At 38.7% G+C, this 18,972-nt stretch overlaps 1 protein-coding gene across 1 annotated transcript in view; it reads right to left on the reverse strand.

Moving 5' to 3' along the window:
• CHST9 (carbohydrate sulfotransferase 9) overlaps nt 1-18,972 on the reverse strand; it is a 295,944-nt gene that overhangs the window by 14,326 nt on the left and 262,646 nt on the right. The window contains exon 3 of the mRNA XM_036741794.1: nt 12,846-12,880. Coding sequence (XP_036597689.1) covers nt 12,846-12,880 — 35 coding nt within the window. The remainder of the gene's footprint in view (nt 1-12,845; nt 12,881-18,972) is intronic.

Genomic DNA, 18,972 nt, shown 5'->3' on the forward strand with positions numbered 1-18,972 from the left:
AACCCATCTGCCAGGTCTTTGCAGTTGGTCATAACAGATTTATCACATATATATGCAATGTAAAGATTATGGGCTACTGATTTTCCATACTGAAAGATTTATTGTATAGGTGAACAAAAAATGGTGGTTAATGTTACTGTATAACAAGAATGAATTGGAGCATCTCAAAAAGAATGTACATATAAATCTAGTCAACTCTATTAAGTGCCTAACTATCCAGTCAGTCACTTTCTCTTCCTTTTCCCTCCCACTGTCTGCTTCTTATTCATTTTCCTGGTCGTTAGTATCTTCATTTTGAGGTGAACTGAAGAAAAGGTTTAAACTAAAATCTATCAGTTTTGCAGGTCAGTTTGATTAGGTTGAATTGGTTGAAACCATTGTGATCCGTGGCCACAAATCTTATTAACTGCTGTCCAACACAACCAGCTAGTGCCTCATAAGTATAGGATGACCCCAAAAATACTTCAATAGAAAAAGACTTCATTGATATGTTTACTTTAAAAGCTAGGGTGAGAATGGGTCTTCGAACTTTCATGTCACTGCACTGATAGGTAGTCTAAAATATGACTTTGAAGCCACTTATTTATGCATGGATTTTATTTACATATTTACATATGTTTTGTTTCTATATTTGTTCATATTAAGCTTCTTACTGATATAAGAAGACCTGAGTATTTCAGATATAAAGACGATTAAGGTCAGTTCTAAACTAAGGTCCTACTCTGTAAAGTAAAGGGGCTGGGTTACATGACATAGAAAGCCCCTTTGCCTTTAAGATTCTAGGATTCTACTAAGTACCACTTCTTCCTGCTCTTCAGATGATTCTCTACCCTCTTCCTCCTACCTTTATATACTTAGCCCACCTTTTCTGAGCTGGGAATGAAGAGCTCTTGTTGTTCTGCTGCCCAGGAGTGAATTTGACTCTATGGAAGAGTGGCTTCATCCAAGGATTGATGGCATTTTTTGGACTATGTTTAAACTGAGATATTGAACTAGGGGTCTAGTAACTGCCTGGCCCTTTTTCCCATGGAAAAATCTTTGCTTACACCACAAGCTTGAAATCATCTTAAAAATCTACAGAACACTGTATTCAGTCACTTTTGCAAATCATCTTCCTCTTCTACTTTTATCTCTTCATCTTTCTTTTTCCTTCTTCCCAAACCTGTGATGTCATTAGTGTGAGGGATTCCTAGTGTAGCAATTTATTTCACTGATGCCAATGATTTCAACTCTTTCCTAAATTATAACCTTAGAGAACTGTCTGAATCCCCAAGAGGTTAATGGACTTGCCCATGGTTACACAGCTAGCATGCATCAGAATCAGGAATTGAACTCAAGTCTTCTTGACTCTACACTGCTCAGATCTGTATTCATTATAATCTGCCAATTTGGTGTTGTAGAAATTTTTATGGGGGCAACTAGGTGTCACAGTGGGTAGAGTGGCAGGCTTGGAGTCAGGCAGACCTGAGTTCATATCCAGCCTCAGACACTTGCTAGTTGTGTGACCCTGGGCAAGTCACTTAACCCTGTTTGTCTCAGTTTCCTCATCTGTAAAATGAACTGGAGAAGGAAATGGCAAACCTCCCAGGATCTTTGACAAGAAAACCCCCAATGGGGTCACAAAGAATCAGACATGAGTGAATTGACGGAACAAGAGGAGTTTTTATAGGTTTTTATAAGGAAAGCAACAGGGTTTAGTGGAAAGAGCACTGGATTGGGTGACAAAATGCCCAAGTTCAAATCCTGGCTTTGTTAATTACTTGGCTGCTTCTGAACAAATTATGTAGAATCTTTGGGCCTCAGTTTCCCTATCTGTAAAATAGCATGTTTAGGCCAGATGGTTACTTCCACCTTCAGCTTATTATCCTAGAAATCAATAGTCATTACTCAGGCCATGATTAAATAGCAAAAAAAAAAAAAATCCATATGTAAATTGAAAAAAATTCCAAGTATTTAATTGAATTCTACCTGGGTGTTTAGTGTTATATAGAGCAACGTCAGGCAATGCTGCTAACTGGTAACTACCTTGACAGTAGCCATTATTTTCCTCTTGGTATCCAGGCCTTAACAAATTCCTAAAATGATCCTTATCAGACTTCCATACTTTCTCCCAGGTATGCCTAGAGGCAACTAGGTGGCGCAGTGGATAAAGTACTGGGCCTGAAGTCAGGAAAGATGTCCTGAGTTCAAATCCTACCTCTGACACTTACCAGCTGTGTGATCCTGGTCAAGTCACAACCTCTGTCTACTTCAGTTTCCTTAACTGAAGTGGCGATAATAATAGCATCTACCTCCCAGCGTGGTTGTAAGGATTAAATGAGATATTATTTGTAAAGCACTTAGCACATAGTAGGTGCTTAATAAATGCTTCCTTCCTTCCTTCTCTGCTTACAGAGGTGAGGACACACATAGCAGTTTCAGCTTTCTGGGTATTCTGTTATTTTGGCTTCCTTCTTCCAGATTTCACATTGACATTCCAGTTCATCACTGGCTCCTAAGAGTTCCCTGGTTGTGGAACTGTCTGACCTTTACTATGGATGGTCTTTCATTAGTGCAATACTTCACTGTCAGCCCCCGTTATTAGTGTCACTATGCCTTGAACCCATCCACTTTGCTTTCATGAATTTTCAAAGGGACCTCTTAGTTGGATAGATTTTTAAAATGTGCGACTTCCAATTCTGGAAGAGAAGCTTTAGAGGAGACGAGAGGGATGTGATCTTTCCCCAGCCCATTAGTGCTGATTTCAAATGGGAAGATGTCTATAAGTCAAAACCACCTTCTTGGGTCAGGTTATTTTGATAAGAATAGATCAAGGTAATGCAATCCCATGTTAAAATTAGAAGTTCTAAAGTTCACTGCAGACTGGCAAGAAGGCTTGCTTACCATCTCCTAGTGGCAGAAGGGGAGAGATTATGCAGCCATACATACAGTGAGACCACAGATCAAAAGCAGTCACTCCTAGCCTTGGCTGGAAGCCCCAAGTTTCACTCAGTAAGGCAGGCTGAGAATAAGGACTTCTGGGAAGAGTCAAGGTCGTGATATCAGGAGTCATTCACCCTGTCCCTCCTCTGGCTACTAGATATTCATGAGGTGAGGAGAGTCAGGTTATGGCCTTGGAGAATGGCTTCCTGTTTGTGGTTTACTCACCTTTCAATTACAAATTCTTATCAGTACCTGCTTCCTCGCAGTTTTATGTAGGAATATCGAGGAGTACCAATGCAATCATAGGCCGGATCCTTCCAGAATGTGGGCTACCCACTTCTTTTCGTGGTGATTTAATACTTTCTGGGTATCAAGATATCATTTAATACATTGGAGCAATAATTAATTGTTATGTTTGAATGGCCTGGAAGGATTGATGTATCTTCAGAAGTGAGTGTCCTTATCACACTAAGGACAAGATCCTATGTATGTCCATTCCTTTGAAACACACACACACATACACACATAAGTGTGTATGTGTGTGTGTGTGTGTATGCATACATATAAGACATATCTCTTAGAAGGTACCTAGTATAATCCACTCTACAAATAAGAAAACCAAGTTCTAGAATTGTTCAAGGTCACATAGATAATTAGTGGAAGAATTAAGGCCTTCAGACTCCCAGTTGGGTACTCTTCCTACTACACCCCAGTTCCTTGCTAGGTGGTAAGGAATGGAGTGCTGGCTCTGGAGTCAGGAAGACCTGAGTTCATATATAGCCTGAGACACTTGCTGGCTGTATGACCTTGGGCAAATCACTTAACCTTGGTCTGTCTCAGTTTCCTCATCTGTAAAATGGGGTCAGTAAGAATACCTACCTCCCAGGTTGTTGTGAAGGTCAAATGAGATAATATTTGTAAAGAGCTTTATGCACATCAGAGACCTATATAAATGCTGTTTGTTTTTATTGTTATCTTTCTCTCTCCCTCCATCCTTCTTTCTCTCACAGACTTAAAGCAGTCATTTGCCTTAAGGAACAAGAAATTCCTGAAAGTAGGGAGTCAAGGTAGAAGGGCCAAATGCTAGTTAACTTTGTTTCTGACTGATGTGTAACTGGGTGAGTTAAGATAGTTTCATTTGTGAGGGTGAACATTTTCCAGACCAACGGAGGTTAGTGAGGAAAGGAACAGATCAGGACCTGGAGTCTTAGAACACTTCACTGCTCGTTTTACAGGGAAAGTTTCAAGAGAAAGGGACAGAGGAAATCTTGTACTACAGACATGCTGTGTGGTTCACCTGTGAGAAATAACTGATACCCACTGCTCCGATGCCTAGATTAGGAAAGTTGAGGACTGTGACACCTGAAATTTATGCAGAATTTGTGACAAATGCAAACCTTGTAAGAGGCACTTAGTAGACTTCTCTAGTGTTTGTTTAGCAATGGTTTTAAAGCCCTATGCACAAAGAATACCTGGTAAATGCTAACCTTCACAATGCGACTCTAGTGATAAGAAGGAAGCAAAGAGCTCACTTTTCAAGACTGACTTCCAAACCAGTACTTCTTTCCTGGCCCTACGAGGTGTTTTAGTGGCTTAAAGTGAATGCTTTGCTACACAAATTAAAAAAAAAATGGACAGATGAGCATCTTCTATTAGACCAAAACCTTACTTACTTCTAAAAATAGAAAATCAGAGAAGCATAGACTTAGAACTGGGAAGGGGCTGTAAAGGTCTTCTAGTCCAATCCTCCCATTTTAAAGAAGAGGAAACTGGGGCCCAGACATAAAGTTAGGATCACAAGACAGCTTTAAAATGTCTTCAAAAATTATTTTAAAGTAAAATTTCATATATTTAAAATATTCATAGTGAAAAATGTTTAATTATTCTTGATAGGACAGTATTAAAATTTTTTTTTCAGTTAATAAGCATTTATTACCTCTCCCTCCCACTTTTCTCTCACTTGGCACCCCTGAAAAGTGAAAAACAAAACGCTGGTAATAGATATGCATAGTCAGGCAAAGCAAATCCCCCATACTGAGATAGTACAGTATTTAAGTACCTTATGCATTTTAATTAAAATTGCAGTTGTCAGTACTTAACTATGTTTGTAGATTCTGAATTAATTTGGAATGATGGTGTATCTTTATTTTAAAGTCAATATCTAACTTAAATGCATTATCTCAAAATAAAGAATTATACTATGCTGTTGCCTCCTATATATTTGTTCTTTTGCTATTTGTGTTAAACTGTTGCAAGATGCTTGAAAACAAAACAGAAAAAACCTTTAAACTAGAGTTTGCACAAAACTTTCACGTGTACAGAATGACTTAACGATTTCCAACAACTGAAAAACAAACCGTGAGCTGTACCTTTATTGCAAAAAACAAGGAAACAAACAAAAACCCCAAATGATCACCTAAGACACATTACCCATGCCAATGGGAAGGCCACAGATGGATTTAATTGAAGCATTCAGTTTTGTCTCCAACCAACTCTACTTTCACTATTTTAGTTAGTCAAATTGGCCTACTTGCTGCTTGCCATATGAGGCATCCCATTTACCATCTCTATACATTTGTCATGGTTATCTGCCAAGCCTTCCTGGAATGTCCTTCCTCCTCATCTCTGCCTCTTGGCAGCTCCCTTTGAGTCTCAGCTTAAGTGCTCCTCCTCTTCTGTGAGGCCTTTTCTTGATACACCCAGTTGTCAGTGTTCTCCACAAAATGACTTCGTCTTTGCTTCATTTTTACTTACCTGTTTGTAATTGATATTTTCCCCTGGGGAGAATATAAGCTCCTTGAGGGCAGGGCTGTTTTTATTTTTGTCTTTGTATCCCTAACATCTAGCTAAGTCCCTTGTACCTGATAAGCCCTTAGTACTAAAGGATCATAGATATATGAATGGTAGGAGCCTTAGAGCTTATCTAGTTTCATTCACTCATTCGATATCATTTGAAGCAGTTGATGTCTGGAAAGCTTAAGTACTTGCACAAAGTCACACAACATGGAAGAGCTGGGATTCAAACACAGGTCTTCTGACTAGAAATCTAGGACTCTATTCAGTGCATCAATTAATCACTGCTCACTAAATTATAATGAATTGAATTCGGAGAACATTTTTTCAATGCTTTAAGATATATCTGAAATATAACATGCTTAGAAAACCTATATCACATTTCATTCCTATTAAAGACATATGCCAAGAATTGATCTAACTTCTGGAAAGTAATTTGGAATTATGATAAGAAAGTGATTAAAATATCCACATCTATTGACTATTAGAAATCCCAATGCTAGGCAAAGAAAAGTACAACGTTGAGTAAAAAGATTTGCAGTAGCATTTTTATAGTAGCCTATCTTTTTGGGAATGGCTAACAAATTCTGATATATGAATACAATGGAATACTATTTCACTATAAGAAATGTTGAATATGAAGACTCTGGGGAGGCATAGTGAGGCTTGTAAGAACTGATACAAAGGGAAGAAAAGCAGAACCAGGAAAGCTGTAAAAATATACAATAACTACAACAATTTGGATGGAACAACAAAACAAAATTTGAAACTTAAACTGAATAATTATGATGACCAAGTTCTAACCTGAAGAAGAGATGGGGAGTGGCCTTCTCTGTTATTTGCAAAAGACTGTGGAACACAGATGGATATATGTTGACTAATTTTGTTGAGCCACTTTTTCCTCCCTTGTAATTCTTTTTTATAAGGGAGGAATATATGAGTGGGAGGAGGATATCTATAAAAAGCTATCAATTAAATAGACTAAACTTTAAAAAATATATAATTTTCATGAAGTTGTGCTAATTAGAGAACAGGAAAAATAATGGGTTATGGATTTATCCTATTCTGGGATAATATTCTGGGATCCTATTATGGTGGCCACATGAGTCACTGCTAATTTTTGTCTTAGCCTAATAAACAATATTATTAAGAAGTTATTTTTAAAAAGATCACTGATTTTCCCAGTGAATCACATAGCCAAGAATTCAATGTGTTCTCTAGAGAGCTCAGGTAGTTGTTTGTTCTCTGAGCTCAGGTGTAGTAAAGAAGCTGTGGGCTACACAAGCCTGCTAGCTATTGGCATGCTGGTGGAAATATTCTCTTCAAATTTCAATCTCTGCCTCCTATGTGAATGTGCAATTAATAATCAACCTAATGAAAGAAAATCTGATTTTCAATTTGAATGTAATAGTACTATCCGAAGTAGCAATCTAGGTTGATTTCAGGATAAAACTTCTGTATGACAATACTCCACAGTATACTCTTCTCTGGTAAGGATTTCTGTGTTGATTATCCACAGTGATTAAAAGAAAATACTTGTCAAGAATTAAACTCAGAAATAAAGAAACAGGTATTCAAAGAAGTTGAAATAGAAAAAAATCTACTATTTACCACCAGAAAGAGATCCCAGGAGGAAAACTTGCAGGAGTGTCATAGCCAAGTTTCAAAACTCCCAGGTTAAGGAGAAAATATTGCAAGCAACAAGAAAAAACAATTTAAATATTGCAGAGATACAGTAAGGATTTCACAAGACCTAGCAGCTTCTACACTAAAATCTGTAGGCCTTGGAACATTATATTTGGAAGAGCAAAAGAGTTGGAGTGGTAATCTAGAATAACCCAGCAAAGTTGAGTATAAGCCTGAACAAAAAAAATGGACATTTGATGAACTGAAACACTTTCAGGTATTTTTGACAAAAAGCCCAGAACTAATGGAAAATTAGAAGAAATATAAGGAAAACATTAAAGGCTAATTATAAGGGACTCATTAATGTCAAACTGTTTACTTCTTTTTTGGGGGGGGGAGCAGGGCAATTGGGGTTAAGTGACTTGCCCAAGTTCACACAGCTAGTACATGTGTCAAGTGTCTGAGGTCAGATTTGAACTCAGGTCCTCCTGACTCCAGGGCTGGTGCTCTACTCACTGTGCCACCTAACTGCCCCTAGCTGTTTATTTCTTATAGGAGAAAATGTTATCAGTATTATTAAAACTGCCATCATTACTAGGGTAGTTTGAAGGAAAGGTTAGGCCTGCATTGTATATGATGGGTGATTCTAAAAAATAAAATTGGGTAGGAAAACATAAAAAGGAGCAATTATCTCATAAAAATGGGGTGTGAAAGGAAGAACTGATACAGAGGAATCAGGTGGGGGTGGAGGGCTGGTAATGTTGGTACCTTACTCTCATTTTCTTAAATACTCATCTCAAGCTCTACTGTCTTCATGAAGCTTTCCTAATTTCCCTTAGCTGTTGGAGCACTCTTAACTAAAATTTCGCATTTATTTATATTCATATTGTGTTGGTAAGCAAAATGGGCTCTTAGCACTTAGTTCAACCAAGTCCCCTTGAAGAGTTTGGCCTTTGTTTCCTTGATTAGATTTGGGTGTCCTTGGTGCCTCCTTGCCTCAGGGGAGGGCCTAGTTTACACATGAGTTTGAGTGACATGTTTGGGACATCAGAGGCTTTTAGACCATGTGGGTTCAAGCCACCTCTTTGTGATGATTCTGGGTCACACGGGTGAATCTCATGTGTGACTCACCCTTGATCCTGAAAAAGATATAAAACCAGGGACTGGCTTTCTCTTTTTCAGAGCTCTTTCCCACAGCAGTGGTATGTGTGAGTGACTCTGGGCCAGGGTTTGTTTTGAGCTCCCGGACTGAACCTAGATGTTGGTAACTATGAATCCGTATTTGGTCTGTCTGTCTATGTTTGTAATTTGTTTAGGGCTGTCACTCACAGTAGTGCTGATGTGGAGACTCTGGGCAGCTGTAGCTCAGAGCCCTCTAGCTTGTAACCCAGATGTTGGGACTTTGTTAAACTCTGGTAACTATGTATTGGGATTTGAATCAGACAAGGTCTGTCGATGTTTGTACTTTGTTTGTATTTTGCTCTGAAGTTCAGGATACTGGTTTTTTCCCCTGGACTAAGTGAATGATATTTGCATGCTGAATTAAAGTAAGCTTGTCAACCCCTTAACGTTGCTTTCCTTACTAAAGCAGATCAAAAGAACCTGTGCTTTTGCAGCATGCTGTTAATGTTCTTCTTGTTGGGCTTGTGTTGGTCTTTCACCCCCCACAATAGCTGCTAGCTGGATTGTTGAAACACATATATAGGTACTTGTTATTCCTCCCATTAGAATGTAAGCTTCTGGGGACAGGGATTGTTTCATTTCTGTCTTTGTAGCACTCAGCTCAGTGCCTGCCACATGGTAGATGCTTAATAAATGTTAATTGATTGAAATTTTTTTTGTGTGTGTGTTCATCGGTGAGGATTCAGGCTCTGCCTTTATAAACTTCACTGTGTGACTTCAATATACAGAAACCTGGACTTCAACTGAAACAAAGTACTAAGAGTGGTAATCTATGAACAACTGCCCAGCCTCCCAAAACATTTAGATGTTTCATTAATAGCTGTAAATGCAATACTAAAGGAAACAAGTCTTATAAAAGTCATTAAAAAGCCATATAAAGGCTTGTATGGTTTTTTTCAGGCTGTGCAGCAGAGGAAGTATGAGGAGAGGTATCAATGCCTCAGTGGTGACAAGGAGTGGCACCATGGTACTGAGAAAAGACCACTGGCCTAGAAGTCAGGAGACTTGGATTCCATTCCTGATTCTGTCATTAAGTAGCTGTGTGACCTTTGACAAACTACTTGAACTCTGGCTCTCCTTCAGTTTCCTTAGATATAAAATGAAGGGGTTGGATTAGATGACCTTAAGGGCCCTCATTCATCTTTAGCATTCTATGAAATACTGAAATAGTCACCCGGGTTCAGAATTATAAATAACAGTCATTTCAAATATTGAGATGAGTCTATTCAAAGAATCCAGTCTTGCCATTTGAAATCACAGAATACTATGATAGCTAAATGAGTGAAAGAATTTTATTTTAAAGCTCAGCAAGTTAGGTGTTTGTTACTTCTATCTGTTGCCTATTGGGTAAAGTAAGACCCTAATTATGGATGAAATCACTCTGGACCTTTTATTTGGTACTAGTGTTGATAGACATAAGAAACCATGGAAGACTACACCCTTTGCTGGCATGGAGGATACTCTGACACCCCATAAATGTTGACTTGAAACTTATACTCTTGGAAAGGATGAGTGACAACTTGTGCTAGATGAGTAGGAAAACATGGAGATTGATGTTTGTGGATAAAGACTGAATGTATCTTACAAATGTCTGTATTTTTAGCCAGTGATATAGACTAGTGGTCTTACTTTTTTGCTTGCATACCCTATCAACAAACATTTTTTAACTACTGTACAGTATTTTTCATGTACAAATTATGTACATGTATTAATAACTATTGACATTATAAAACACATAAAAATAAATTACAGAATGAATGAGATAAAGATGAAATAAGATTTGAGTGAGTAGAGAGCCACCAGAGCTTACTGAGTATGAGAAGGATATGATCATGCCTGGGCTTTAGGGAAATCCCTTTGGCAGCTGTGTGGAGAATGGGTTGGGAGACATGAGGTGGGGACCCCAATTAGGACCCTATTGTAATAGTCTAGGTAAGAGGTCATGAAGGACTGAATGGGACTGGTGGCTCAGTGGAGAGAAGGGGATGAGTGCATGAGATCTTGTGAAGGCAGAAATGACAAGGTCTGACAGCTGATTGGATATGTGAGATGTAGGGGAGTGAGGTGCTGAGGATCACCCAGGTTACAAGCCTGCGTGTCTGGAAAGATGATCTCTCCAGAAATAGGGAAGTTTAGAAGGTGACTATATTTTGGAGGAAAGGTTATGAACTACTTTGCTTTTTTTCTTCATTCATTATATTTTCTTTTTAAGATTAGCAGGTTGGTGCTGAAAGGGTCAAAAATGTAGTTTTGTGTAAAGAAAAATAATTAAAGTAGTAAATAATATAAATATTGACCTTTTCCTAGGTGAATAGTTTGGTTCCTGAAAGGACTAGGAAAGAAACTTTGGTTTAGTGATAACTGCTAAAGTCTATTTGTAAAGAAACTCAGTTTTCAAATAAACTGTGAGCTGTTTGGTAACAAATGGAACTGAGAATAAACTGTGTAATAAATATAAAGGCTTAAATTATACTGCATAGGATGTAGGATGTTTTTGTTTTGTATATGAACATTTTTATGTTTTAAGGGGGGTAGTAAGTTTATTTATTAATAACTGCTAAAAATTCAAGTATAAAAAAAAGTTGTGAGAGACAAAGGCTGTTAGAGTGACCCTATTTGAGGACTACAGGCAGTTAGCACAGTGGTTAGAGTGCCAGCCCTAGAGACAGAAAGACTCATCTTCTTGAGTTCAAATCTGGCCTCAGACATTTACTAGCTATGTGACTCTGGGGAAATCCCTTAGCCCTGTTTGCCTCAATTTCTTATATCTATATCTATATCTATATAAAATAATATCTATATCTATAAAATGAGCTGGAGAAGGAAATGGCAAATCACTCCAGTATCTCCACTAAAAAAATCAGGTTTTTTTTAGACACAACTTAAAAATAATTAACCAACAACAAAAATTTGAAGACTATAGAATGACTGGAGTTGCATTGTCTCTCAGCCCATTTGCATGTAACTTTTAAGGCTTAAAAGGGTAAAGATTCTACAACATAAAAACTCATGTAATTGCGGGCTACTGGGTCATTAAATAAGGATTTCTGATAGCATGGAGAGGTTTGTTGAGCTTTTAACCTCCTAAGTAAAAGGTGAGTGAGTGCCAGGAGGCTCTGATTTAAGTCATTGAAGGTACTGAAGAAAGTGACTAATGAAAACTGAAGAAACAGTATGAGGTAAAAAGACTAGCTCTCTAGGAGCTGTGTGATAAAAGGGATAGCCAAAACAGTCAGCTGACAGAAGCCTTCAGCTATAAGAGTTCCAATTGGTTGGAAAGAGACTCAACCACTCATAAACCCAGGAGAGCATGTCGCAAGTTCATGTGGATATTATGTGTTTACTATGAATGTATTTGCTTTAACCTTAGTACCTGTGATGTTATTATTATCTCTTTTTGCCTTATTGCTAAGCAAATAGTTATATTTAAGTTCCAAAAGTGTCATCATTATGAAGTTAGCTTTGTGTAAATGGAAGTACACTGGTCGGGGCTGAAGCACTTAAGTGGTGACTGGCGGGGAGTATATTCCCTCCAAACAGGGTTAACTTAGGAGCCAGAGAGAGTTTGCATGTAACTAGGTGTTGGTAGTCCTTCTGTAGGAACTTGCACCTGCCAATGTGAGGGCAGGTTGGGGTAAACGAGTCAGAATAAGAGAGTTATGCAGTAGTACAAGCCAATGCAGGAGGTGTGAAGTACCCACCTTGTGGGTAGAGATACCCATGTGAACACCACATTTGTATCCCTAGTGGCTAACACAGTGCCTGGCACATAGTAGGTGTAAAATAAATGCTTGTTGATTGATTGGTTGGTTGAGAAACTTTCTCCCCTGAGTTCCATATAATATTTAAATCACAGGTGCAGATTAAAAAAATCTCTGAAAGGCTGTGCTAGTCAAGTGGGGAATAACATATATTTAAAGACTCTGAGAGAGGTAGTAATGCAAGGGAAAATCTTAGTTCTTACAACTGAGAGCTGGATCTTGGGAAAATCACAGAGGAGAGCTGAGTTTGTTAGGGGAAAATGAGATAAAAGTATCCATTTGCAGCTTTGGTTTTATCAATAGAGGTTAATGATATGACTGTGGGACTGTTTGGACTCCAGAATTCCAGTTCATTGGCAGAAGATCAATTTCTTTTCTCCACTTCTTATTTCTTTGGACAACAGTGAAAGAGAATAGGAAGAGAACAGGAATGTTTGGCATGGCCTCCAAATATCTACTGATTTTTCCTCATCACCTGAATGTTTTTCACTTTCACAAATGCCAGCTTTTTCAAATTCAAAGCAAAAGTTCAATATTAGAGTAAGAACACAAAATATATACCTGGTTAATGATCGGCTGCAGTTTCTCTCTAGATACTGAAAAAGAAAAAAAATGAGAATTAATACATTGTTAGAATGGACGAACCAGTCAAGCTAGGCCTGAACTTGACAGCATTCATATTCTATGCCTCAGAGAAAGGCGATGTAGGATAGTGGATAGAGAGCAGGCCCTGTAGTCAAGAAGATCTGAGTTTAAGTCCCACTTCTGACATGGACTGGCTCTATGATCCTGGGCAAGTTATCCAAACTCTGAGAAAATAAAAATAGAAATACAGCAAAGATGATAATAAGGAAATGAATCAAACCTTTTGGGGAAACAACAAAGAGAAATCTCAAAAGGACTTAGAAATCTGAATGACAGTAACAGGTATCTGGAAAATACAAAACAAAACATACTAAAAAAAGTACCCCAAGGTAGAGCAGTGATTTCACGGAATCTGCTAGACTGGAAGCTCCATGAGGACCGATGATGGATTTTTACCTAAACTTACTCTCTACTGAAGTTATTACCACAGATTGATACATAACAATTGCTGCTTGAACTGATTTGTTGAATTAAATTACGGGCTTGAAAAGTAGGCCTCGAGGTAGAAGATGAGAGAGAAACTACGTACACATCTAATTATTGACACAAGACTAGCCAACCTAAATCAATTAGCAATACTAAGTTTCAGTACATATTTTCAAGTGCTAAGTAGTATGGTCCAGATTATATACACGATGGAAGTTCAGAGAAATGGCACGTTGCTTGGGATTGGACTAGTCAGGGGAAGAGATTAAGAAGATGGGACTTGAAGTAAATAGGCAAGATTTAGAAAAACAAAGAAAAAGGAGATGAAGAGAGGTCAGGCTGAGAAACAACATGAAAAAAAGGGATGGAGGTGGGAATGACCATAGCACCTTGAGGAGACTGGTCTGAATGGAATGCATAGTTTGTTTTGGGTAGTGATTGAAAATAAGTTGGACAGAAAGTGTGAATGAAGATTAGGGTGGATGGGATACATAGGTGATACAACACTGGGCCTGGAGGCAGGAGGACCTGAGTTCAAATTTGACCCCAGAAACTTACTGTGTGACCCTGGGCAAGTAACTTAACTCTGTTTGCCTCCAAAAAAAAAAGATTCAATATCAGGCTTGATATAGATTCTAGAGTAGAGGAATGATATGATGAAAGCTCTATTTAGGCTAATTAGTCTGGTGACTTTGTAAAGGGTAACAGGAAGGAAAACGTCTTTTTGTTATAGAGCCACCAGGTAGGAGGTTTTTTGCAATAATACAATTGAGGAGAAGAGAATATGTAAAGGAGTGGTGTGAGTGAATTGACAGGATTCAGTGATACTGAAAACAAGTAAAGAAAGGAAGATTTAAAATGACACTATAGTTTTTAGTTTTGTAATTTGGGATCATGATGGTTCTGGTAACAGGAATCAAGATACCAGTAGGAGTGTAGGAAGTAATGATTTGTGTGTTTAATATGCTGAGATTTAGGTGATACTGATATATTTTAGAGGAAATGTATCCTTTGAGCAGTTGGAAACACGGGAATGGAATGCAGGATGGGAGACGCACAGAAATATGACTCTTCAATGAACTCTGAGCTAATGTAGGGGAACAGAGGGCAGTTAGGTGGTGCAGTGGATAGAGCGCTGGGCCTGGAGTCAGGAAGACCTGAGTTCAAATCCAACCTCAGACACTCACTATCTGTGACCCTGGGCGAGTCACTTAACCCTGTTTGCCTCAGTTTTCTTATCCATAAAATGCTCTGGAGGAGGAAATGACAAACCACTCCAGTGTCTTTGCCAAAAAAGCCCTCAAATGGTGTCATGAAGAATTGGACATGAGTGAAAAGTGACTGAATGACAGCAACAGGGGAGTAGAAGCATAGATTTTTCACACCTCAGATACCCTAAGAATCAGGTATAAATGGGCTTTGGAATGCATTATATGGTTTATTTTACAGTAATTTTACCTAGGGATATTTTATACAATGAACACAAAGATTCATTTTTATTCTTTTGTCTGAGCACCTATTTATTGACTTGTGGTGTTAGATGGCCACTGGCCAGGTTATTAGATAACAGTTCATGGTAGCCAAAAATGGGCTTTATGGCTACAGGAAGATGTATAAAATCCTCTTAGTGGGTAGTTCACAGATAGATACTTAAAAACATTTTAAAGGTTCCAGTAATATATTAGTAGCCAAATCAAAAGGAGAATGTAACACAGGTTCTGTTAAGAGCTCCAGATATTGCTACTAATTTGCTCACTTCTCAGCATAGTGCGGTGGGAAGTGAGTTGGGAAGGGAGACAGGATACTTGTGCTCTGGACTTGACTGTACTTGGCTGGTTCTAGACTCGACTGGTTGTGAACCCTTGGATGAGTCACCACTTCTGATGACCAGTTTCCTCATTTGAAAATCAATAGCCAATGATAGCTAATATTTAGATAGCACCTAATATGTGCTGGAGACTGTGCTAAGCACTTTACAAATAACCATGGGTGTTTTATTATAGACTTTTATTGTCCCTAATTTAGGGTGAGGAAACTGAGGCAAACAGAGGTTATATGATTTGTTCATGGTCACATAGATAATAAATTTTGGAGGCAGAATTTGAACTCAGGTCTTCCTGACTCCAGGTCCAGTGCTCCATTGGGCCACCTAGCTGCCTGGGGTAGGGGTTGAGATTCTATGATGCTTGTAATCAGATGCATGAAGTAATGAAGAACAAAAACTGAGAACCCGGAATTTGCTACCATTTCCATGTCCAATACGATAAGCTGAGACAACCCTCCAAAATAATGCGTGATTGACATTAATTATTAATCAAATGTAGAAAGAACATCACTCTTGAATAAGACGCCACCCTGCTCAGAGATACAGGACTGAAGAGCTTCAACACCACGGTAGATTGGAAACTAAAACTTTCCTCCGGGGATGCTATATTCTATTTTTCTGCCTTCCTCTCTTAGCCATTAAGACACTGGGTTGTGATGAGCACAATGGGCTGTTCATCTGCTCCAGGAGAGCAATTCTGTGTTTTTAATCAATACTGGTGTGTTGTGGGTATAACTCTTGAAGAGGCACTTCAATAAGGCTGGAAGATATTAACCTGGGAGCTTGTAAAAATATGCTGTCTCCTTCAGTTACCAGGGGCAGTGATCTCACCTCGTACTTTTAGAAAATACCAAGGGCACTGCCCTCATCACAGCCAGCACTGTGAGATTTAATTCAACTTTATGAAATGTTCCAAGAGTCATCAATGAAACACAGTAAGCCCCATTCCCCCCTTGGCCAAAGGGGGTGGGGGTGGGAAGGGTTGAGAATGAGCAGGGTGTGAAGTTATGTGATGAGCTCCTGGACATTCTTAGGTGCCCTAGTGACCAGAGAAGTTGGACACACTTTTACCGTGCTTGGAAACAACATTATTCATGCATTTCCGAGACTGCGTAGCTAGGACAAGGATCTTGGCCTGAGCCACAAAGCTGTGGTAACTTTATATGTGAAGTGTTTTGGAAATTTGAAGTGCTGTATAAAGGCCAATGATGATGCTTATGTAAGGGGCCTTTAGGCAACGTCCAGATTGACTAATATGGGGGCACCCTGATATAATAATGCCCAAGGATTGTCACATTGTTTGAGTTAACACAAGGAAAGCAAATGAATATGCTTACCTCACAGATAATAAAGCTGTCCTCTCTAGGTAGTGAAGGCAGGTGGGGTGGGGCTATCTAAACACTTTCTTCTCTAGGAATGCTGGCCAATTTATGTCTATGGGAAATCAGAAGGAGAAAGTTTGAAGGAAGATTCTATTACCTGACCTATACATACAGGAGGGGACAATGCTAATTTCCTCTGGACTTCAAGGGGGAGAAATGACCTCATTATTTATGTTCAAAATATTTTATAGTATTTGTGGGGTGAGATAAGTGGCTTATCTTCTAATATCATTACATTCATTTCCATTCATTTTGGAGGAATTTCTCTCCACATTTTTTAGTTCATGAAACAGAAGGAAGGATTGAACCTGACTAATTTAATAGCTGATTAGTAGAAATACTTATCTGGTTAAAAAGAAAACAATTGAATGGTGTGAGAATCCATCTTCAACACAGCTGTCAAAGTAGTCTTCCTGAAACACAATGCTCCTCATGTCATTCACCTGCTCGAGAATATTCAGTGGTTCCCTATTGCTTCTAGGATTAAATAAAACACCTGCAACTTAGCACTTAAAACTTCTCAAATTGCTTCAATCTACCTTTGGAAGCTTATTTTACAATAATCCCTCTCATCCAGCCAAACAATTGACCTTCTAGTCTCCAAATTTGATATTCCCTCACCTTCTTCCACGTCTTTGCAAGGCTGTCCTTTATTCCTGGATAGTACTCCATCCTCCCTTCAGCGTCTCTTGGAACACTTTACCCTTTAGAATATACCTCTTGGATACTCTCTCCTCTCTGGGTTTTCACCATACTGCTGTTCTCTCTCAGTTCTTCTCTTACTTTTCTGACTGTTCTTTCTCATCATCCTTTCTTGCATTATTATCTCCATTTGGCCCCCTAATTGTGAATATACTCCAGAGCTCAGTCCTGGATCTTTTCCTTTTTCTCTACACTATATTTCTTGGTGACCTCATCACATCCAATGGTTTAATTAGCTCCTTTACTCAGATGACTCTCAGAACTATATACCTAACTCTGATGTCTCTCCCAAGCTCCAATTTTATACCACTTAATGGACATTTTGAACAGATATCCCACAGGTACCTCAAACTCAGCACATCCCAAACAGAATTCATTCGATCACTACCACCCCCACATTTTCAGATCTTAAATAGTTATTTACTTAGCAATAAGGCAAAGGAGATAACATCACAAATATTGCATTTCCTTTAATATGTCATATTTAGCAGGCTATTATTATTATTTACCAGATTCATTCAGCAATTGCCAAATCTGACTCAATCCCCAGCAGCGGTGTCTCAGAATAACTTTCTGAGAATGGGATACAGTTAAAGAAACCAGTTAAGGGGCCACATGAACAAGGAAAACCCATGTGGTTTACTTTGGAACTGTAAAATTTGGTGTTCTCTTGCTGTCTTAGGAACTGCTCCTAAAATTTCCTTAAGCTTCTGTTTTGAATAGATGTTCCTACTGCTAAGCTGAGCTGATCCCCAGAGTGCTTGACTGACTCCATAATGGGCATGAAGTCTCAGGAAAACAGGTCGATCCACTGAGTTTTCTCTGTGATTCTCTGTTTAGCTCAACTTAATCTTTAACAGGAATTGTAGACTTCATTATTCATACCTTCAAACTTGGCTGCTGCAGTTCTGAAATTTGACCTTTCACCCTTTCTCTTCCCTTTTCTTTCTGAGTTCAGACTCTAGATTACTTATGTGAATAACTCTGTCTTAGTTTATGATTAGCAGTGTCATGAGAGGAAAGCAGAAAAATGAAATTTGTCCCAAATTCATACAGTCTATAACAGCCTGTCACATTCAAAACTCAGTAACTGCCTAATCAGACACAGCCTCTGGCAGCTGTCTCTCGGAGTAACTTTCTCTCAGAGAGCTGAGTGGGCTTTAACTCATCAAAAAAACCTTAAAGGACAGCACATCACACCTAGAATGTCCTCCTTGCCTCACCTCTGACTCTGAGAATCACTAGCTTCCTTCAAAGCTCAGCTCCTGTAAAATTTCCTATAATGGGCTTTTCTTGACTCTCCACTATGCTAGGTCTCCTGCCTGGAAATGACCTCATATTTACTTGGTAAATGGAGACAACTAGATGGTACAATGGATAGGGTTCTGCGCCTGGAGTCAGGAAGACTCATCTTTCTGAGTTCAAATCTAGTCTCAGATATTTGCTAGTTGTGTGACCCCGGGCAAATCTTTTTACCCAGTTTGCCTCAGTTTTCTCATCTGTGAAATGAGCTGGAGAAGGAAAATGGCAAACCACTCCAGTATCTCTGCCAAGAAAACTCCAAATGGGGTCACAGGGAGTTGGACAAGGCTGAAATAACTCAGTGACAAACATGGTAAATTATTTTGTATTTATATTTATGTGTATATATTGTTGACCCCCAGTAGAATATAAACCCACTGAGAACAGAGACTTTTGCATTTTTGTC

The sequence above is a fragment of the Trichosurus vulpecula genome, chromosome 1 (assembly GCF_011100635.1).
Source record: "Trichosurus vulpecula isolate mTriVul1 chromosome 1, mTriVul1.pri, whole genome shotgun sequence".
In the NCBI taxonomy this organism is placed as follows: domain Eukaryota; kingdom Metazoa; phylum Chordata; class Mammalia; order Diprotodontia; family Phalangeridae; genus Trichosurus; species Trichosurus vulpecula.